Here is a 22663-nt window from a genome sequence, read left to right as displayed (position 1 = left end):
AGTGAGATGTGGTAGTGCGTTTTCAGGGCAGTGTGGGGGGTTGTTATCTATTTCACAGTGAGATGTGGTAGTGCGTTTTCAGGGCAGTGTGGGGGGTTGTTATCTATTTCACAGTGACATGTGGTAGTGCGTTTTCAGGGCAGTGTGGTGGGTTGTTATCTATTTCACAGTGAGATGTGGTAGTGCGTTTTCAGGGCAGTGTGGGGGGTTGTTATCTATTTCACAGTGAGATGTGGTAGTGCGTTTTCAGGGCAGTGTGGGGGGTTGTTATCTATTTCACAGTGAGATGTGGTAGTGCGTTTTCAGGGCAGTGTGGGGGGTTGTTATCTATTTCACAGTGAGATGTGGTAGTGCGTTTTCAGGGCAGTGTGGGGGGTTGTTATCTATTTCACAGTGAGATGTGGTAGTGCGTTTTCAGGGCAGTGTGGGGGGTTGTTATCTATTTCACAGTGAGATGTGGTAGTGCGTTTTCAGGGCAGTGTGGTGGGTTGTTATCTATTTCACAGTGAGATGTGGTAGTGCGTTTTCAGGGCAGTGTGGTGGGTTGTTATCTATTTCACAGTGAGATGTGGTAGTGCGTTTTCAGGGCAGTGTGGGGGGTTGTTATCTATTTCACAGTGAGATGTGGTAGTGCGTTTTCAGGGCAGTGTGGGGGGTTGTTATCTATTTCACAGTGAGATGTGGTAGTGCGTTTTCAGGGCAGTGTGGGGGGTTGTTATCTATTTCACAGTGAGATGTGGTAGTGCGTTTTCAGGGCAGTGTGGGGGGTTGTTATCTATTTCACAGTGAGATGTGGTAGTGCGTTTTCAGGGCAGTGTGGGGGGTTGTTATCTATTTCACAGTGAGATGTGGTAGTGCGTTTTCAGGGCAGTGTGGGGGGTTGTTATCTATTTCACAGTGAGATGTGGTAGTACGTTTTCAGGGCAGTGTGGTGGGTTGTTATCTATTTCAAAGTGAGATGTGGTAGTGCGTTTTCAGGGCAGTGTGGGGGGTTGTTATCTATTTCACAGTGAGATGTGGTAGTGCGTTTTCAGGGCAGTGTGGGGGGTTGTTATCTATTTCACAGTGAGATGTGGTAGTGCGTTTTCAGGGCAGTGTGGGGGGTTGTTATCTATTTCACAGTGAGATGTGGTAGTGCGTTTTCAGGGCAGTGTGGGGGGTTGTTATCTATTTCACAGTGACATGTGGTAGTGCGTTTTCAGGGCAGTGTGGTGGGTTGTTATCTATTTCACAGTGAGATGTGGTAGTGCGTTTTCAGGGCAGTGTGGGGGGTTGTTATCTATTTCATAGTGAGATGTGGTAGTGCGTTTTCAGGGCAGTGTGGGGGGTTGTTATCTATTTCACAGTGAGATGTGGTAGTGCGTTTTCAGGGCAGTGTGGTGGGTTGTTATCTATTTCACAGTGAGATATGGTAGTGTGTTTTCAGGGCAATGTGGTGGGTTGTTATCTATTTCACAGTGAGATGTGGTAGTGCGTTTTCAGGGCAGTGTGGAGGGTTGTTATCTAGTTCACAGTGACATGTGGTAGTGCGTTTTCAGGGCAGTGTGGTGGGTTGTTATCTATTTCACAGTGACATGTGGTAGTGCGTTTTCAGGGCAGTGTGGGGAGTTGTTATGTATTTCACAATGAGATGTGGTAGTGCGTTTTCGGGGCAGTGTGAGGGGTTGTTATCTATTTCACAGTGAGATGTGGTAGTGCGTTTTCAGGGCAGTGTGGGGGGTTGTTATCTATTTCACAGTGAGATGTGGTAGTGCGTTTTCAGGGCAGTGTGGGGGGTTGTTATCTATTTCACAGTGAGATGTGGTAGTGCGTTTTCAGGGCAGTGTGGGGGGTTGTTATCTATTTCACAGTGACATGTGGTAGTGCGTTTTCAGGGCAGTGTGGGGGGTTGTTATCTATTTCACAGTGAGATGTGGTAGTGCGTTTTCAGGGCAGTGTGGGGGGTTGTTATCTATTTCACAGTGAGATGTGGTAGTGCGTTTTCAGGGCAGTGTGGGGGGTTGTTATCTATTTCACAGTGAGATGTGGTAGTGCGTTTTCAGGGCAGTGTGGGGGGTTGTTATCTATTTCACAGTGACATGTGGTAGTACGTTTTCAGGGCAGTGTGGTGGGTTGTTATCTATTTCACAGTGAGATGTGGCAGTGCGTTTTCAGGGCAGTGTGGGGGGTTGTTATCTATTTCACAGTGAGATGTGGTAGTGCGTTTTCAGGGCAGTGTGGGGGGTTGTTATCTATTTCACAGTGAGATGTGGTAGTGCGTTTTCAGGGCAGTGTGGGGGGTTGTTATCTATTTCACAGTGAGATGTGGTAGTGCGTTTTCAGGGCAGTGTGGAGGGTTGTTATCTATTTCACAGTGACATGTGGTAGTGCGTTTTCAGGGCAGTGTGGGGAGTTGTTATGTATTTCACAATGAGATGTGGTAGTGCGTTTTCGGGGCAGTGTGAGGGGTTGTTATCTATTTCACAGTGAGATGTGGTAGTGCGTTTTCAGGGCAGTGTGGAGGGTTGTTATCTATTTCACAGTGAGATGTGGTAGTGCGTTTTCAGGGCAGTGTGGGGGGTTGTTATCTATTTCACAGTGAGATGTGGTAGTGCGTTTTCAGGGCAGTGTGGGGAGTTGTTATGTATTTCACAGTGAGATGTGGTAGTGCATTTTCGGGGCAGTGTGAGGGGTTGTTATCTATTTCACAGTGAGATGTGGGAGTGTGTTTTCGGGGCAATGTGGATGGTTGTTATCTATTTCACAGTGAGATGTGGTAGTGTGTTTTCAGGGCAGTGTGGAGGGTTGTTATCTATTTCACAGTGAGATGTGGTAGTGTGTTTTCAGGGCAGTGTGGGGTTTGTTATCTATTTCACAGTGAGATGTGGTAGTGCGTTTTCAGGGCAGTGTGGGGGGTTGTTATCTATTTCACAGTGACATGTGGTAGTGCGTTTTCAGGGCAGTGTGGGGGGTTGTTATCTATTTCACAGTGACATGTGGTAGTGCATTTTCAGGGCAGTGTGGGGGTTTGTTATCTATTTCACAGTGAGATGTGGTAGTGCCTTTTCAGAGCAGTGTGGAGGGTTGTTATCTATTTCACAGTGAAATGTGGTAGTGCGTTTTCAGGGCAGTGTTGGGGGTTGTTATCTATTTCACAGTGAGATGTGGTAGTGCGTTTTCAGGGCAGTGTGGGGGGTTGTTATCTATTTCACAGTGACATGTGGTAGTGCATTTTCAGGGCAGTGTGGGGGGTTGTTATCTATTTCACAGTGACATGTGGTAGTGCGTTTTCAGGGCAGTGTAGGGGGTTGTTATCTATTTCACAGTGACATGTGGTAGTGCGTTTTCAGGGCAGTGTGGTGGGTTGTTATCTATTTCAGAGTGAGATGTGGTAGTGCGTTTTCAGGGCAGTGTGGGGGGTTGTTATCTATTTCACAGTGACATGTGGTAGTGCGTTTTCAGGGCAGTGTGGGGGGTTGTTATCTATTTCACAGTGACATGTGGTAGTGCGTTTTCAGGGCAGTGTAGGGGGTTGTTATCTATTTCACAGTGACATGTGGTAGTGCGTTTTCAGGGCAGTGTGGTGGGTTGTTATCTATTTCACAGTGAAATGTGGTAGTGCGTTTTCAGGGCAGTGTGGGGGGTTGTTATCTATTTCACAGTGACATGTGGTAGTGCGTTTTCAGGGCAGTGTGGGGGGTTGTTATCTATTTCACAGTGAGATGTGGTAGTGCGTTTTCAGGGCAGTGTGGGGGGTTGTTATCTATTTCACAGTGAGATGTGGTAGTGCGTTTTCAGGGCAGTGTGGGGGGTTGTTATCTATTTCACAGTGAGATGTGGTAGTGCGTTTTCAGGGCAGTGTGGAGGGTTGTTATCTATTTCACAGTGACATGTGGTAGTGCGTTTTCAGGGCAGTGTGGGGAGTTGTTATGTATTTCACAATGAGATGTGGTAGTGCGTTTTCGGGGCAGTGTGAGGGGTTGTTATCTATTTCACAGTGAGATGTGGTAGTGCGTTTTCAGGGCAGTGTGGAGGGTTGTTATCTATTTCACAGTGAGATGTGGTAGTGCGTTTTCAGGGCAGTGTGGGGGGTTGTTATCTATTTCACAGTGAGATGTGGTAGTGCGTTTTCAGGGCAGTGTGGAGGGTTGTTATCTATTTCACAGTGACATGTGGTAGTGCGTTTTCAGGGCAGTGTGGGGAGTTGTTATGTATTTCACAATGAGATGTGGTAGTGCGTTTTCGGGGCAGTGTGAGGGGTTGTTATCTATTTCACAGTGAGATGTGGTAGTGCGTTTTCAGGGCAGTGTGGAGGGTTGTTATCTATTTCACAGTGAGATGTGGTAGTGCGTTTTCAGGGCAGTGTGGAGGGTTGTTATCTATTTCACAGTGACATGTGGTAGTGCGTTTTCAGGGCAGTGTGGTGGGTTGTTATCTATTTCACAGTGAGATGTGGTAGTGCGTTTTCAGGGCAGTGTGGGGGGTTGTTATCTATTTCACAGTGAGATGTGGTAGTGCGTTTTCAGGGCAGTGTGGGGGGTTGTTATCTATTTCACAGTGAGATGTGGTAGTGCGTTTTCAGGGCAGTGTGGGGGGTTGTTATCTATTTCACAGTGAGATGTGGTAGTGCGTTTTCAGGGCAGTGTGGGGGGTTGTTATCTATTTCACAGTGAGATGTGGTAGTGCGTTTTCAGGGCAGTGTGGGGGGTTGTTATCTATTTCACAGTGACATGTGGTAGTGCGTTTTCAGGGCAGTGTGGTGGGTTGTTATCTATTTCACAGTGAGATGTGGTAGTGCGTTTTCAGGGCAGTGTGGGGGGTTGTTATCTATTTCACAGTGAGATGTGGTAGTGCGTTTTCAGGGCAGTGTGGAGGGTTGTTATCTATTTCACAGTGACATGTGGTAGTGCGTTTTCAGGGCAGTGTGGTGGGTTGTTATCTATTTCACAGTGAGATGTGGTAGTGCGTTTTCAGGGCAGTGTGGGGGGTTGTTATCTATTTCACAGTGAGATGTGGTAGTGCGTTTTCAGGGCAGTGTGGGGGGTTGTTATCTATTTCACAGTGAGATGTGGTAGTGCGTTTTCAGGGCAGTGTGGGGGGTTGTTATCTATTTCACAGTGACATGTGGTAGTGCGTTTTCAGGGCAGTGTGGGGAGTTGTTATGTATTTCACAATGAGATGTGGTAGTGCGTTTTCGGGGCAGTGTGAGGGGTTGTTATCTATTTCACAGTGAGATGTGGGAGTGTGTTTTCGGGGCAATGTGGATGGTTGTTATCTATTTCACAGTGAGATGTGGTAGTGTGTTTTCAGGGCAGTGTGGAGGGTTGTTATCTATTTCACAGTGAGATGTGGTAGTGTGTTTTCAGGGCAGTGTGGGGGGTTGTTATCTATTTCACAGTGAGATGTGGTAGTGCGTTTTCAGGGCAGTGTGGGGGGTTGTTATCTATTTCACAGTGACATGTGGTAGTGCGTTTTCAGGGCAGTGTGGGGGGTTGTTATCTATTTCACAGTGACATGTGGTAGTGCATTTTCAGGGCAGTGTGGGGGTTTGTTATCTATTTCACAGTGAGATGTGGTAGTGCCTTTTCAGAGCAGTGTGGAGGGTTGTTATCTATTTCACAGTGAAATGTGGTAGTGCGTTTTCAGGGCAGTGTTGGGGGTTGTTATCTATTTCACAGTGAGATGTGGTAGTGCGTTTTCAGGGCAGTGTGGGGGGTTGTTATCTATTTCACAGTGACATGTGGTAGTGCATTTTCAGGGCAGTGTGGGGGGTTGTTATCTATTTCACAGTGACATGTGGTAGTGCGTTTTCAGGGCAGTGTAGGGGGTTGTTATCTATTTCACAGTGACATGTGGTAGTGCGTTTTCAGGGCAGTGTGGTGGGTTGTTATCTATTTCACAGTGAGATGTGGTAGTGCGTTTTCAGGGCAGTGTGGGGGGTTGTTATCTATTTCACAGTGACATGTGGTAGTGCGTTTTCAGGGCAGTGTGGGGGGTTGTTATCTATTTCACAGTGACATGTGGTAGTGCGTTTTCAGGGCAGTGTAGGGGGTTGTTATCTATTTCACAGTGACATGTGGTAGTGCGTTTTCAGGGCAGTGTGGTGGGTTGTTATCTATTTCACAGTGAAATGTGGTAGTGCGTTTTCAGGGCAGTGTGGGGGGTTGTTATCTATTTCACAGTGACATGTGGTAGTGCGTTTTCAGGGCAGTGTAGGGGGTTGTTATCTATTTCACAGTGACATGTGGTAGTGCGTTTTCAGGGCAGTGTGGTGGGTTGTTATCTATTTCACAGTGAGATGTGGTAGTGCGTTTTCAGGGCAGTGTGGGGGGTTGTTATCTATTTCACAGTGACATGTGGTAGTGCGTTTTCAGGGCAGTGTGGGGAGTTGTTATGTATTTCACAATGAGATGTGGTAGTGCGTTTTCGGGGCAGTGTGAGGGGTTGTTATCTATTTCACAGTGAGATGTGGGAGTGTGTTTTCGGGGCAATGTGGATGGTTGTTATCTATTTCACAGTGAGATGTGGTAGTGTGTTTTCAGGGCAGTGTGGAGGGTTGTTACCTATTTCACAGTGAGATGTGGTAGTGCGTTTTCAGGGCAGTGTGGGGGGTTGTTATCTATTTCACAGTGACATGTGGTAGTGCGTTTTCAGGGCAGTGTGGGGGGTTGTTATCTATTTCACAGTGACATGTGGTAGTGCGTTTTCAGGGCAGTGTAGGGGGTTGTTATCTATTTCACAGTGACATGTGGTAGTGCGTTTTCAGGGCAGTGTGGTGGGTTGTTATCTATTTCACAGTGAGATGTGGTAGTGCGTTTTCAGGGCAGTGTGGGGGGTTGTTATCTATTTCACAGTGACATGTGGTAGTGCGTTTTCAGGGCAGTGTAGGGGGTTGTTACCTATTTCACAGTGACATGTGGTAGTGCGTTTTCAGGGCAGTGTGGGGGGTTGTTATCTATTTCACAGTGAGATGTGGTAGTGCGTTTTCAGGGCAGTGTGGGGGGTTGTTATCTATTTCACAGTGACATGTGGTAGTGCGTTTTCAGGGCAGTGTGGGGAGTTGTTATGTATTTCACAATGAGATGTGGTAGTGCGTTTTCGGGGCAGTGTGAGGGGTTGTTATCTATTTCTCAGTGAGATGTGGGAGTGTGTTTTCGGGGCAATGTGGATGGTTGTTATCTATTTCACAGTGAGATGTGGTAGTGTGTTTTCAGGGCAGTGTGGAGGGTTGTTACCTATTTCACAGTGAGATGTGGTAGTGCGTTTTCAGGGCAGTGTGGGGGGTTGTTATCTATTTCACAGTGAGATGTGGTAGTGCGTTTTCAGGGCAGTGTGGAGCGTTGTTATCTATTTCACAGTGAGATGTGGTAGTGCGTTTTCAGGGCAGTGTGGGGGGTTGTTATCTATTTCACAGTGAGATGTGGTAGTGCGTTTTCAGGGCAGTGTGGGGGGTTGTTATCTATTTCACAGTGAGATGTGGTAGTGCGTTTTCAGGGCAGTGTGGGGGGTTGTTATCTATTTCACAGTGACATGTGGTAGTACGTTTTCAGGGCAGTGTGGTGGGTTGTTATCTATTTCACAGTGAGATGTGGTAGTGCGTTTTCAGGGCAGTGTGGGGGGTTGTTATCTATTTCACAGTGAGATGTGGTAGTGCGTTTTCAGGGCAGTGTGGGGGGTTGTTATCTATTTCACAGTGAGATGTGGTGGTGCGTTTTCAGGGCAGTGTGGGGGGTTGTTATCTATTTCACAGTGACATGTGGTAGTACGTTTTCAGGGCAGTGTGGTGGGTTGTTATCTATTTCACAGTGAGATGTGGTAGTGCGTTTTCAGGGCAGTGTGGGGGGTTGTTATCTATTTCACAGTGAGATGTGGTAGTGCGTTTTCAGGGCAGTGTGGGGGGTTGTTATCTATTTCACAGTGAGATGTGGTAGTGCGTTTTCAGGGCAGTGTGGGGGGTTGTTATCTATTTCACAGTGAGATGTGGTAGTGCGTTTTCAGGGCAGTGTGGGGGGTTGTTATCTATTTCACAGTGACATGTGGTAGTGCGTTTTCAGGGCAGTGTGGTGGGTTGTTATCTATTTCACAGTGACATGTGGTAGTGCGTTTTCAGGGCAGTGTGGGGAGTTGTTATGTATTTCACAATGAGATGTGGTAGTGCGTTTTCGGGGCAGTGTGAGGGGTTGTTATCTATTTCACAGTGAGATGTGGTAGTGCGTTTTCAGGGCAGTGTGGGGGGTTGTTATCTATTTCACAGTGAGATGTGGTAGTGCGTTTTCAGGGCAGTGTGGGGGGTTGTTATCTATTTCACAGTGAGATGTGGTAGTGCGTTTTCAGGGCAGTGTGGGGGGTTGTTATCTATTTCACAGTGACATGTGGTAGTGCGTTTTCAGGGCAGTGTAGGGGGTTGTTATCTATTTCACAGTGAGATGTGGTAGTGCGTTTTCAGGGCAGTGTGGGGGGTTGTTATCTATTTCACAGTGAGATGTGGTAGTGCGTTTTCAGGGCAGTGTGGGGGGTTGTTATCTATTTCACAGTGAGATGTGGTAGTGCGTTTTCAGGGCAGTGTGGGGGGTTGTTATCTATTTCACAGTGACATGTGGTAGTACGTTTTCAGGGCAGTGTGGTGGGTTGTTATCTATTTCACAGTGAGATGTGGTAGTGCGTTTTCAGGGCAGTGTGGGGGGTTGTTATCTATTTCACAGTGAGATGTGGTAGTGCGTTTTCAGGGCAGTGTGGGGGGTTGTTATCTATTTCACAGTGAGATGTGGTAGTGCGTTTTCAGGGCAGTGTGGGGGGTTGTTATCTATTTCACAGTGAGATGTGGTAGTGCGTTTTCAGGGCAGTGTGGAGGGTTGTTATCTATTTCACAGTGACATGTGGTAGTGCGTTTTCAGGGCAGTGTGGGGGGTTGTTATCTATTTCACAGTGACATGTGGTAGTGCGTTTTCAGGGCAGTGTGGGGAGTTGTTATGTATTTCACAATGAGATGTGGTAGTGCGTTTTCGGGGCAGTGTGAGGGGTTGTTATCTATTTCACAGTGAGATGTGGTAGTGCGTTTTCAGGGCAGTGTGGAGGGTTGTTATCTATTTCACAGTGAGATGTGGTAGTGCGTTTTCAGGGCAGTGTGGAGGGTTGTTATCTATTTCACAGTGACATGTGGTAGTGCGTTTTCAGGGCAGTGTGGTGGGTTGTTATCTATTTCACAGTGAGATGTGGTAGTGCGTTTTCAGGGCAGTGTGGGGGGTTGTTATCTATTTCACAGTGAGATGTGGTAGTGCGTTTTCAGGGCAGTGTGGGGGGTTGTTATCTATTTCACAGTGAGATGTGGTAGTGCGTTTTCAGGGCAGTGTGGGGGGTTGTTATCTATTTCACAGTGAGATGTGGTAGTGCGTTTTCAGGGCAGTGTGGGGGGTTGTTATCTATTTCACAGTGAGATGTGGTAGTGCGTTTTCAGGGCAGTGTGGGGGGGTTGTTATCTATTTCACAGTGAGATGTGGTAGTGCGTTTTCAGGGCAGTGTGGAGGGTTGTTATCTATTTCACAGTGACATGTGGTAGTGCGTTTTCAGGGCAGTGTGGTGGGTTGTTATCTATTTCACAGTGAGATGTGGTAGTGCGTTTTCAGGGCAGTGTGGGGGGTTGTTATCTATTTCACAGTGAGATGTGGTAGTGCGTTTTCAGGGCAGTGTGGGGGGTTGTTATCTATTTCACAGTGAGATGTGGTAGTGCGTTTTCAGGGCAGTGTGGGGGGTTGTTATCTATTTCACAGTGACATGTGGTAGTGCGTTTTCAGGGCAGTGTGGGGAGTTGTTATGTATTTCACAATGAGATGTGGTAGTGCGTTTTCGGGGCAGTGTGAGGGGTTGTTATCTATTTCACAGTGAGATGTGGGAGTGTGTTTTCGGGGCAATGTGGATGGTTGTTATCTATTTCACAGTGAGATGTGGTAGTGTGTTTTCAGGGCAGTGTGGAGGGTTGTTATCTATTTCACAGTGAGATGTGGTAGTGTGTTTTCAGGGCAGTGTGGGGGGTTTTTATCTATTTCACAGTGAGATGTGGTAGTGCGTTTTCAGGGCAGTGTGGGGGGTTGTTATCTATTTCACAGTGACATGTGGTAGTGCGTTTTCAGGGCAGTGTTGGGGGTTGTTATCTATTTCACAGTGACATGTGGTAGTGCATTTTCAGGGCAGTGTGGGGGTTTGTTATCTATTTCACAGTGAGATGTGGTAGTGCCTTTTCAGAGCAGTGTGGAGGGTTGTTATCTATTTCACAGTGAAATGTGGTAGTGCGTTTTCAGGGCAGTGTTGGGGGTTGTTATCTATTTCACAGTGAGATGTGGTAGTGCGTTTTCAGGGCAGTGTGGGGGGTTGTTATCTATTTCACAGTGACATGTGGTAGTGCATTTTCAGGGCAGTGTGGGGGGTTGTTATCTATTTCACAGTGACATGTGGTAGTGCGTTTTCAGGGCAGTGTAGGGGTTTGTTATCTATTTCACAGTGACATGTGGTAGTGCGTTTTCAGGGCAGTGTGGTGGGTTGTTATCTATTTCACAGTGAGATGTGGTAGTGCGTTTTCAGGGCAGTGTGGGGGGTTGTTATCTATTTCACAGTGACATGTGGTAGTGCGTTTTCAGGGCAGTGTGGGGGGTTGTTATCTATTTCACAGTGACATGTGGTAGTGCGTTTTCAGGGCAGTGTAGGGGGTTGTTATCTATTTCACAGTGACATGTGGTAGTGCGTTTTCAGGGCAGTGTGGTGGGTTGTTATCTATTTCACAGTGAGATGTGGTAGTGCGTTTTCAGGGCAGTGTGGGGTGTTGTTATCTATTTCACAGTGACATGTGGTAGTGCGTTTTCAGGGCAGTGTAGGGGGTTGTTATCTATTTCACAGTGACATGTGGTAGTGCGTTTTCAGGGCAGTGTGGTGGGTTGTTATCTATTTCACAGTGAGATGTGGTAGTGCGTTTTCAGGGCAGTGTGGGGGGTTGTTATCTATTTCACAGTGACATGTGGTAGTGCGTTTTCAGGGCAGTGTGGGGAGTTGTTATGTATTTCACAATGAGATGTGGTAGTGCGTTTTCGGGGCAGTGTGAGGGGTTGTTATCTATTTCACAGTGAGATGTGGGAGTGTGTTTTCGGTGCAATGTGGATGGTTGTTATCTATTTCACAGTGAGATGTGGTAGTGTGTTTTCAGGGCAGTGTGGAGGGTTGTTACCTATTTCACAGTGAGATGTGGTAGTGCGTTTTCAGGGCAGTGTGGGGGGTTGTTATCTATTTCACAGTGAGATGTGGTAGTGTGTTTTCAGGGCAGTGTGGGGGGTTGTTATCTATTTCACAGTGAGATGTGGTAGTGCGTTTTCAGGGCAGTGTGGGGGGTTGTTATCTATTTCACAGTGAGATGTGGTAGTGCGTTTTCAGGGCAGTGTGGGGGGTTGTTATCTATTTCACAGTGACATGTGGTAGTGCGTTTTCAGGGCAGTGTGGGGAGTTGTTATGTATTTCACAATGAGATGTGGTAGTGCGTTTTCGGGGCAGTGTGAGGGGTTGTTATCTATTTCACAGTGAGATGTGGGAGTGTGTTTTCGGGGAAATGTGGATGCTTGTTATCTATTTCACAGTGAGATGTGGTAGTGTGTTTTCAGGGCAGTGTGGAGGGTTGTTACCTATTTCACAGTGAGATGTGGTAGTGCGTTTTCAGGGCAGTGTGGGGGGTTGTTATCTATTTCACAGTGAGATGTGGTAGTGTGTTTTCAGGGCAGTGTGGGGGGTTGTTATCTATTTCACAGTGAGATGTGGTAGTGCGTTTTCAGGGCAGTGTGGTGGGTTGTTATCTATTTCACAGTGAGATGTGGTAGTGCGTTTTCAGGGCAGTGTGGGGGGTTGTTATCTATTTCACAGTGACATGTGGTAGTGCGTTTTCAGGGCAGTGTGGGGGGTTGTTATCTATTTCACAGTGACATGTGGTAGTGCGTTTTCAGGGCAGTGTAGGGGGTTGTTATCTATTTCACAGTGACATGTGGTAGTGCGTTTTCAGGGCAGTGTGGTGGGTTGTTATCTATTTCACAGTGAGATGTGGTAGTGCGTTTTCAGGGCAGTGTGGGGGGTTGTTATCTATTTCACAGTGACATGTGGTAGTGCGTTTTCAGGGCAGTGTAGGGGGTTGTTATCTATTTCACAGTGACATGTGGTAGTGCGTTTTCAGGGCAGTGTGGTGGGTTGTTATCTATTTCACAGTGAGATGTGGTAGTGCGTTTTCAGGGCAGTGTGGGGGGTTGTTATCTATTTCACAGTGACATGTGGTAGTGCGTTTTCAGGGCAGTGTGGGGAGTTGTTATGTATTTCACAATGAGATGTGGTAGTGCGTTTTCGGGGCAGTGTGAGGGGTTGTTATCTATTTCACAGTGAGATGTGGGAGTGTGTTTTCGGGGCAATGTGGATGGTTGTTATCTATTTCACAGTGAGATGTGGTAGTGTGTTTTCAGGGCAGTGTGGAGGGTTGTTACCTATTTCACAGTGAGATGTGGTAGTGCGTTTTCAGGGCAGTGTGGGGGGTTGTTATCTATTTCACAGTGAGATGTGGTAGTGCGTTTTCAGGGCAGTGTGGAGGGTTGTTATCTATTTCACAGTGAGATGTGGTAGTGTGTTTTCAGGGCAGTGTGGGGGGTTGTTATCTATTTCACAGTGAGATGTGGGAGTGCGTTTTCAGGGCAGTGTCGGGGGTTGTTATCTATTTCACAGTGACATGTGGTAGTGCGTTTTCAGGGCAGTGTGGGGGGTTGTTATCTATTTCACAGTGACATGTGGTAGTGCGTTTTCAGGGCATTGTGGGGGGTTGTTATCTATTTCACAGTGACATGTGGTAGTGCGTTTTCAGGGCACTGTGGGGGGGTGTTATCTATTTCACAGTGAGATGTGGTAGTGCGTTTTCAGGGCAGTGTGGTGGGTTGTTATCTATTTCACAGTGAGATGTGGTAGTGCGTTTTCAGGGCAGTGTGGGGGGTTGTTATCTATTTCACAGTGACATGTGGTAGTGCGTTTTCAGGGCAGTGTGGGGGGTTGTTATCTATTTCACAGTGACATGTGGTAGTGCGTTTTCAGGGCAGTTTGGGGAGTTTTTATCTATTTCACACAGTGAGATGTGGTAGTGCGTTTTCAGGGCAGTGTAGGGGGTTGTTATCTATTTCACAGTGAGATGTGGGAGTGTGTTTTCGGGGCAGTGTGGATGGTTGTTATCTATTTCACAGTGACATGTGGTAGTGTCTTTTCAGGTCAGTGTTGAGGGTTGTTACCTATTTCACAGTGAAATGTGGTAGTGCTTTTTCAGGGCAGTGTGGGGGGTTGTTATGTATTTCACAATGAGATGTGGTAGTGCATTTTCAGGGCAGTGTGAGGGGTTGTTATCTATTTCACAGTGAGATGTGGGAGTCTGTTTTCGGGGCAATGTGGATGGTTGTTATCTATTTCACAGTGAGATATTGTAGTGCGTTTTCAGGGCAGTGTGGAGGGTTGTTATCTATTTCACAGTGAGATGTGGTAGTGTGTTTTCAGGGCAGTGTGGGGGGTTGTTATCTATTTCACAGTGGGATGTGGTAGTGCGTTTTCAGGGCAGTGTGGGGGGTTGTTATCTATTTCACAGTGACATGTGGTAGTGCGTTTTCAGGGCAGTGTTAGGGGTTGTTATCTATTTCACAGTGAGATGTGGTAGTGTGTTTTCAGGGCAGTGTCGAGGGTTGTTATCTATTTCACAGTGAGATGTGGGAGTGTGTTTTCAGGGCAGTGTCGAGGGTTGTTATCTATTTCACACAGTGAGATGTGGTAGTGCGTTTTCAGGGCAGTGTCGGGGGTTGTTATCTATTTCACAGTGACATGTGGTAGTGCGTTTTCAGGGCAGTGTCGAGGGTTGTTATCTATTTCACACAGTGAGATGTGGTAGTGCGTTTTCAGGGCAGTGTGGGGGGTTGTTATCTATTTCACAGTGAGATGTGGTAGTGCGTTTTCAGGGCAGTGTGGTGGGTTGTTATCTATTTCACAGTGAGATTCGGTAGTGCGTTTTCAGGGCAGTGTGGAGGGTTGTTACCTATTTCACAGTGAAATGTGGTAGTGCTTTTTCAGGGCAGTGTGGGGGGTTGTTATGTATTTCACAATGAGATGTGGTAGTGCGTTTTCAGGGCAGTGTGGGGGGTTGTTATCTATTTCAAAGTGAGATGTGGTAGTGCGTTTTCAGGGCAGTGTGGTGGGTTGTTATCTATTTCACAGTGAGATGTGGTAGTGTGTTTTCAGGGCAGTGTGGAGGGTTGTTATCTATTTCACACAGTGAGATGTGGTAGTGCGTTTTCAGGGCAGTGTGGGGGGTTGTTATCTATTTCACAGTGAGATGTGGTAGTGCGTTTTCAGGGCAGTGTAGGGGGTTGTTATCTATTTCACAGTGAGATGTGGTAGTGTGTTTTCAGGGCAGTGTGGAGGGTTGTTATCTATTTCACACAGTGAGATGTGGTAGTGCGTTTTCAGGGCAGTGTGGGGGGTTGTTATCTATTTCACAGTGAGATGTGGGAGTGTGTTTTCAGGGCAGTGTGGAGGGTTGTTATCTATTTCACACAGTGAGATGTGGTAGTGCGTTTTCAGGGCAGTGTGGGGGGTTGTTATCTATTTCACAGTGAGATGTGGGAGTGTGTTTTCGGGGCAGTGTGGAGGGTTGTTGATTCTTTTTTATTTTTGATGTCTGCAGGGTCTGTAGTGATATCCACTTTGCTTTATGATATTGACAATCTTCTTTCTCTTTTCTTTGTCAGTCTGCATTGAAATGTATCACTCCCCCTTTTCCACAGAACCAGTTCTTGGTTTCATTAGTTTCTCTGTCATTTTCTGTTCTCAATTTAATTGATTTCTGGTCTCACCCTTATTATTTCTATGGATTGCTTTGGCGGGAACTTTCATTCTTTATTTGAGACGATTCTTCTTATCTATCATACATATTTAATGAGAACATTATAAATTGCCCTCTCATTTCTGATTTAGCTGTGTCCCACGAATTTTGATGTACTGTATTTTCTTTTTCATCTAGTTCAGTTTTTTTTCAGTTTCTCCTGGAGCTTCCTCTTTGATCCATGAATTACTTAGATGTATGTTGTTTGGCTTCCAAGTGTTCAGAGATTTTCCTGTTGTCTTTCCATTCTTGCTTTCAAGTTTGATTCATTGTGATCAGAGAGCGTAGTCCATATGATTTCAGTTCTCATTCATGGGTTGAGATTTGTTTTATGGCCCAGGAAGATGGTCTTTCTTGGTGTATCTCCCTCATTGAAAAGAATGTGTATTCTGCTTTTGTTAGGTAACGTTCTATAAATATCAGTTAGATCCTGTTGGCTGATGGCATTGAGTTCTTCTAGATCCTAGCTGGTTTCTGAGAGTGCTACGTTAACCACACTCAGCGGCTACAGGTAATGTGGAGGGAAGTCACACGTCAGCTGTGCCAGATGCAGGGGCTCGAGGACGGACAAGAATCCTGCCTTCCTGGCCTTCAACCCCAGGCCATCTGAACGACAGCCCCCCTTGGCACTGGGACGTCTGCATACACACCCGGCTCTCAGGATCACTTCCTAACAAAAATTAAAAGCCTTTTTATTTAAAGGAATAAGCGGTTATATGTCTTAAAAATCAGGCCAGGCCTGGTGGCTCACACCTGTAATCCCAGTACTGTGGGAGACTGAGGCAGGTCAATCACCTGAGGTCAGGAGTTCAGTACTAACCTGGCCAACATGGTGAAATCCCATGTCTACTAAAAATGCAAAAGTTAGCTGGGGTGTGTTGGCAGGTGCCTGTAATCCCAGCTACTCAGAGGTGCAGGTTGCTGTGAGCTGAGATTGCGCCATTGCACTCCAGACTGGGTGACAAGCAAAACTCCACCTCAAAAAGAAAATTTAAGAATAAAAATAAAAATCACTTGTAGGACACCCATTGTCTTTCTGCCAACACCAGAAATCGTAGATGCTAGAGGTTATTAGCGAGCTGGAAGGGACAGAGTTATGGAACTCTCCTGGCCCACGCCTAGGATCCCTCAGGAAGGCAACAATCCGGGGTCCACGCTGCTGCGACAATCTATCACCCGTCCACACTGCTGTCTTTCAGCTCCCAGGGCCTCATCCCTGCGCAGTGTCATCTTCTCCTCATGCTGTTTTCAGGTGTCCCCATGTTGTGGTTGATAAATGGAGGCATATGCAGGCCACAGAGAAACAAGTGTACTCCTGGTGAGGTCACTGATGGGCAGCTCGTCCCAGAAGGCCCCATGGTCCCCACTTGATTGGTGACCACGTGGCTCGACTTTGAGTTCCATCATTTCCCTGATCTGGAGCAGGTTCCCTCTGTTTGGGTGAGGGAGACGCTCCCCCTGAGATGGGCCCTCCTCTGTTCCAGGTCAAAGCCATCTTGGACGCGGTGTCCCAGAAGATAGCGACCTTCACGGACATCGGCAACAGCCTGGCGCATGTGGAGCACCTGCTGAGGGACCTGGCCAGCTTCGAGGAGAGATCCAGTGTAAGGCGGAGTCCCCGCGGGGGCGCGGGAGGGTGTGGGCAGCATCGTGAAGTACTGCTCAGGGAGATGCAGGAACGGGCCTCCCGCCCAAGGAGGAGGGGCCCCCACAGCCCCCCCGGGGGACGGCCACGGGGTGGGGGCCGCTGCCTGTGTACCTCCCCTCCCCCACCCCCCCACGGGCACAGGGCCCTGCCTGGCCTCCTCTGGGTCAGGTCCCTGCAGATGGGCAATGCCTTTGCTGGAACCATCACAGCCCCCAGAAGCAGCTGCCAGAGACCAGCTTCAGGGATTAGGCAGCGTCTCAGTCATCCGAAGCAGTAAACAAAGAAAGCGTGACCCACACGTGCCCCGGGACACATCCCATACAGCTGGGCACCGTCTGCCTCAAACGGAAAGAGGCCTGAGCTGGTCGTTTGGGTGACCGTCCGCAGGTGGCCGTGGAGAGGGCCCGGACCCTGTCTCTGGACGGCGAGCAGCTCATTGAGAACAAGCACTACGCCGTGGACTCCATCCGCCCCAAGTGCCAGGAGCTCCGGCACCTCTGTGACCAGTTCTCTGCGGAGATCGCGAGGAGGAGGGGTCTGCTCAGCAAGTCGCTGGAGCTGCACCGCCGCCTGGAGACGGTAGGCCCAGCCGGACCCACCCCGCCCCTGCTGTGAAAGCAGCCTCCTCGCCCCACGTCCACCACCAGCTCACCCGTGTCATGGGAGGCAGCTCCCTGGCTGGAAAATGTCCTTGCAGCCTTCCGTTCTGTAGGCCTCGTTCTTGGCCTAATGGGTCTTTTTTTTTTTTTTGGCTCACTGCAACCTCTGCTTCCGCTCTCACCTCAGCCTCCCAAGTAACTGGGACCACAGGTGCATGCCACTATGCCCAGCTAATTCTTGTATTTTGTGTATGTGATAGAGATGGGGTCTCACTATGTTGCTCAGGCTGGTCTCAAACTCCTGGGCTCAGGTGATCCTCCCGCCTTCGCCTCTCAAAAGTGCTGGGATTACAGGCGTGAGCCACCCTGCCCAGCCAATAATGATTCTTTAAAAGGACTAGAAGCTTATGGCCTGGTTGATCCTACTGCGTGTTCCCTGCCTCTCTGAGCCCTGCCCTGCTTGGCCTTGTCCAGCGCTGTGTCCCCTCGGAGTTCCTTAGACAGGGCGGCGGGAGCATGAGGAGTTGGTGGTCCGGGACCCATCAGTAGGGTGCCCCAGCAGCGTGGGCCTGGACAGGGCACCGCGCCCACCCTCTCATGGTGTCCTGCCTTCGGCAATGCTCTGTTTCCAGTCCATGAAGTGGTGTGATGAAGGGATTTACCTGCTGGCCTCACAACCTGTGGACAAGTGCCAGTCCCAGGACGGTGCAGAGGCTGCCCTCCAAGAAATTGAGAAGTTTTTGGAGACCGGCACGGAAAATAAGATCCAGGAGCTCAGCGCGATTTACAAGGAATACGAATGCATCCTCAACCAAGACCTCATGGTAACGCTGACCCAGGCCTCCCACTGCAGCTCGGCCGTCCTGAGCATGGGGCATTCCTCTGTGGGAAATTTTAAATAATTATTTAATGAACTACTTTTACTTACTTATTTATTTTTGAGATGCAGTCTCACTTTGTTGCCCAGGCTGGAGTGCAGTGGCGTGATCGGAGTGTAGTGGCGTGATCTGAGCTCACTGCAATCTCCACCTCCTGGGTTTAAGCGACTCTCCTGCCTCAGCCTCCCGAGTAGCTGGAATTACAAGTGTCCACCACCAAACCCAGCTAATTTTTGTATTTTTAGTAGATATGTGGTTTCAGCATGTTGGCCAGGCTGGTCTCGAACTCCTGACCTCAGGTGATCCGCCCACCTTGGCCTCCCAAAGTGCTGGGATTACAGGCATGGGCCATAACACTGAGCCCATTTAATGAATTACCAGCAGATAATGGGCATTTGAGAGAAACACACAGTTGGGAGTTTGGACTGAATTTTCCTTTCAACACTGAAATTATTTCCACGCCAACCTTGAGAGGTGGCCGTCCGCCTCCCCTGGTGGACTTTACAGTGTGGGCGTGTCTTCAGGGAGGGCCTGGCCCTGGGTCCTGGGGGTGCCCTCAAGACCAGGCTCCTCCTGACCCCTCTGCATGCCTGGGGAAGGCCTGGCTCCCTCCCTGGCATGGGGCTGCCCTTTCCCAAGGCTGGGGCCCCATCCTGTGGGTGGGTCGCCTCCCCGTCACCGTCCATAGCGGCCAGGACTCCACACAGCCGCGCGGCACTGACGGACCCCACCTGGCAGACATTTAAGCGGGGGTCGGGCGTGCCCAGGCACGTTCTGCGCATGACCATATGTTTTCAATGATGACGCCAGCGTGTGCGAGGCACCTCACTGCGCGTGTGGTTTCAGGAGCACGTGCGGAAGGTCTTCCAGAAGCAGGCGAGCATGGAGGAGGTGTTCCACCGCAGGCAGGCCAGCCTGAAGAAGCTGGCGGCCAGGCAGACGCGGCCCGTGCAGCCGGTGGCCCCGAGGCCCGAGGCCCTGGCAAAGTCACCCTGCCCCTCCCCAGGTCTGTGCGGCCACCCCCTGCCCTGAGTGCCGTGGGACCCTCGGGGGAGCCCCAGGCATTGGGGGCTTGGCAGATCTGAGGCAGCCCCCTATGAAAACGGTCTCCCCACACGTCCTCCCCTCCCACGTCCGGCCAGGTTCGGGGCCTGAGGCCGGTTTGTCAGTGGAGTTTTGTCAGGACCTGGCCACGTGCCTCCTGTAGGCATCGGTGGTGGCTGTTTCTTCCTGAGGCTGGCAGGGTTTGCTGGTCTCAGTGCAGCCCGACTGGCCAGAACTGAAAACGCGGAGCTCCCACGGAGGATCCACCTCCGACTTTCCCACCTCCAGCCTCCCGGTGGTCCATCCTTTCCCAGTGCCGTTGCCAACAACCTTCCTCACACACGGCTCAGACCCTGGGCTCCCAGGACCCTGAAGAGCCACGTCCACGTGCCTCAGGCTGCCTGGAGTTCCTGGTCCCGACCCCACCCTCTACACCAAGCCAGGCACTGCACCATTGCCGGACACTTTCCTGTCACCTCCGTGTCTCAGAACAGACCCTCTTCCCGTCCTTGCTGGTTTCTCACATGAGAACCCACGAGGCGCCTGCCGCCCCAGCTTTGGGAAAGTCAGCTGTGAATCCTAGGAGCCCAGGTCCAGGCTCCTGCCTTCCGGAGCGGGGTCCCAGGCAACCTTCTTTTCTCTGCCTGTTGGGAGGTCTCCCAGGCTCGTGTCTCTGTGGGCTGTGGGAATGTGGGATGACTTGGGGAGCAGTGAGACCCCATGGTCCTCCCCCTTCCCAAGCCACCACCTGGGGCCTCAGAGGCCGAGTCCTGCCCTCCTCTCAGGGCCTTTTCCCACTGGCCACATCCTCTCCAGAGGGTCGGAGGGGCCTTCATGCCCTGCTCCCCTTCTTCCCTGCAGGCATCCGGCGAGGCTCCGAGAACTCCAGCTCTGACGGAGCGCTCCGGAGAGGGCCCTACCGGAGAGCCAAGGTGAGGCTTGGCCGCCACAACCCCGCCATCCACGCCCTCTTTCTCCCCAGTTCACACCGGGCCTGGTTCTCCAAGTGGCCTGCCCTCCAGGCGCTGCCCGGCTGCCCTGCCGCCTCCTGTCGTGGAAACAGCCCTGTCCCCAGATGGGAACCGGGTGGGCTCCGGCCTCGAGTCGGCCCTTGAGGCTCCATCCCGCCCTTCAGACCTGATGCTGTTCTTCTCCCCAGAGTGAGATGAGTGAGAGCCGGCAGAGCCGCGGCTCGGCGGGGGAGGAGGAGGAGAGCCTGGCCATCCTGCGCAGGTGGGTGTCCTGTCCTTTTGGCCTCCCAGGGACCTCCGACCACAGTCCAAACCAGCAGGTGCCATTGGGCACTCGAGTGGACGCCTCACAGATAGAAGGCTGGTGCAAAAGTCACTGCAGTTTTTACTTTTGAGGCCCTGCTGTGGCTCGGGCGTGTGTCTGGTCCCCACCACATGAAGCACACGCATGCCACACACACGCCACTGGGGGCATTCGGGAGGGAAGAACGGGTGATGGTTGAACGCAGCAGTGATGGGGCGTCTCCACCCACCACTGCCATTCACAGGAGGCACCACTCAAAGCCCCCAGCCAGCACCAGCCACCAGCTGCTCAGGGCTGCATGCAGGAGGTGGTGGTGCCAGGCGCTGGTGCGGGGTGGCACCGTCTCCATCCCACCTCTTCCCCTGGGATTCCCGGTCCTCAAATTCAGGGAACATTGTGTGAACAAAAGCGGTTCCCTACCTTGGCCTCCTTCGCCTTTAAGACCTCACTAGTGCAGGCCCAGAGCAAAACTGAGGAGGAGTCAAAGCCCATGAGGTACACGGGGCTCCCGCCCAGCGGCCCTCGAGGAGCAGGAGGAGGCCACACACCGACCGGGCGCCCGCCACCGGCCCTCCTCACGCTTTACACCGTCTCCCTTTTTAATATTTGCACTGAACGTGTCTGCAAGAGATGCTTGGAGCCAAGTCCCCTCCTTCGATCATCAACACTCCAAAATTAGGAAAGGGGAAAAGGCTCTTCCTGACGCATTGACAAGCAGGTGTCTGCAGGCAGTGCCAGCGTGACGGCGTCTCTCTGCAGGGTTGGGGGATGGAGCAAAATCGGGGATTAGAGTAAACTGAGCTTGGTGTGAAAGCTGAGTCTGTAACTTACGGCTTCTGACTGAAGCTGGTGGAACAGGATGGGGAGGAAGGGGGGTTGCCAAGAAGCATCCAGGCAGAGGAGCGTCCGCCGGGGGGGAGGGTCCGGGCGGAGGAGTGTCCGCGGGGGTGGGGGGGAGAGTCCGGGCGGAGGGGCGTCCGCGGGGAGGAGGGTCCGGGCGGAGGAGTGTCCATAAGGAGAGGCAGAAAGTGCTTGGCCCTGAGATACAGAAGGAGTGGCTCTCAGCTGGCAGTTCCAGGGTTGTGAGAGGGACTCCCCAGCCCCCTTGCTCCCCACCCTGTGCCGAGGCAGGGGCCTCTGCATGCCGACAGCTGTTTTAGAATGAACCTTGCTGAATAGCCTGGACCCAGGACCAGCCCACTGGCTCGTTTCTGTGCATCACATAAGCAGATGGGGCCTTGGCTGCTGAAAGCTGCTCACACCGTAACAGACCTGCACTGCTCGTGTTACCTGCCCCTTCCAGATCCCATGTGCCAGCTGCAGGGACACCGCAGACCACCCTTGCCCACCTGCTGTGTGTCAGAGGGCGTCGGCAGGGGCCGTTCCCTCAATGCCAGAGCCCCACCCTTGCCACGAGTGCCGACACAGATACGCTCCACGAGGAAGGCTCAGGGAGGCCAGGCAGGGGTGGGTCTTGTTGGCGGAGGAGACTTGGGTGGATCTGAGGAGTAGGATGACTTGCCCGTGAGCGTCAGGAACTGAGCTCATTTTGCACAGGTGGGACCCAAAAGCCCAGGAGGCAGGTCGGGGAATCTCTCCTCCCAGGTGGTGTGTGCCAGGCCAGGGGCAGGACAGTGCTGGCCGGTCTGGGAACCGGGGAGGGGTCCAGCCGCCATCTGCGGGGTCTGAGGCCACGAGCTAGGAGGGGAGCCCCCAGGAGCATCCAGCTCGTGGGCTTAGTGTCACCACCAATGCCGTCTCGCTGGACAAGTCGCCATTCTAGGTGTGCACGTGAGACTGTGGCGGGACCATTCCTGCCCTCCCAGTGCTAACCTTTCTTGCTCTCCACATGACCTGTGACCAGGCACGTGATGAGTGAGCTTCTGGACACAGAACGGGCCTACGTGGAGGAGCTGCTGTGCGTCCTGGAGGTGAGGCTGGACTCGGGGAGGGCCGACCGCCATGTGGACTCACCTGCACCAGCTGCTGGGGCTTCCTCTGACAACTGCTGCTCGGAGCACGCTGCTGTCCACCAAATGCATGTGAAAGAGCACCCACAGCAGCCTGGTCACAGCTTTCCCAGGATGGGGACCTCCTGGGGGCCCACAGCAACCTGGTCACAGCTTCCCCAGACAGGGACCCCATCGGCGGCTCACAACAGTCTGGTCACAGCTTTCCCAGGACGGGGACCTCCTGGGGGCCCACAGCAGCCTGGTCACAGCTTCCCCAGACAGGGACCCCATCGGCGGCTCACAACAGTCTGGTCACAGCTTTCCCAGGACGGGGACCCCCTGGGGGCCCACAGCAGCCTGGTCACAGC

General features: G+C 50.9%; 1 protein-coding gene across 9 annotated transcripts in view; it reads left to right on the top strand.

Annotated features, from left to right (window-relative positions):
• MCF2L (MCF.2 cell line derived transforming sequence like) overlaps window positions 1–22663 on the top strand; it is a 255816-nt gene that overhangs the window by 215165 nt on the left and 17988 nt on the right. For all 9 annotated transcript variants that reach the window (XM_064361844.1, XM_064361846.1, XM_064361848.1 and 6 more), the window contains 7 exons: window positions 16384–16503; window positions 16935–17126; window positions 17779–17970; window positions 18871–19030; window positions 19930–20000; window positions 20228–20301; window positions 22208–22274. In XM_064361844.1, coding sequence (XP_064217914.1) covers window positions 16384–16503; window positions 16935–17126; window positions 17779–17970; window positions 18871–19030; window positions 19930–20000; window positions 20228–20301; window positions 22208–22274 — 876 coding nt within the window. The remainder of the gene's footprint in view (window positions 1–16383; window positions 16504–16934; window positions 17127–17778; window positions 17971–18870; window positions 19031–19929; window positions 20001–20227; window positions 20302–22207; window positions 22275–22663) is intronic.

The sequence above is a fragment of the Aotus nancymaae genome, unplaced genomic scaffold (assembly GCF_030222135.1).
Source record: "Aotus nancymaae isolate 86718 unplaced genomic scaffold, 86718_ANA_hifiasm-v0.15.2.pri h1tg000044l, whole genome shotgun sequence".
Taxonomy (NCBI): domain Eukaryota; kingdom Metazoa; phylum Chordata; class Mammalia; order Primates; family Aotidae; genus Aotus; species Aotus nancymaae.
Note: the sequence above shows the minus strand (reverse complement) of the source record. Positions and strands in the feature narration are given on the sequence as shown.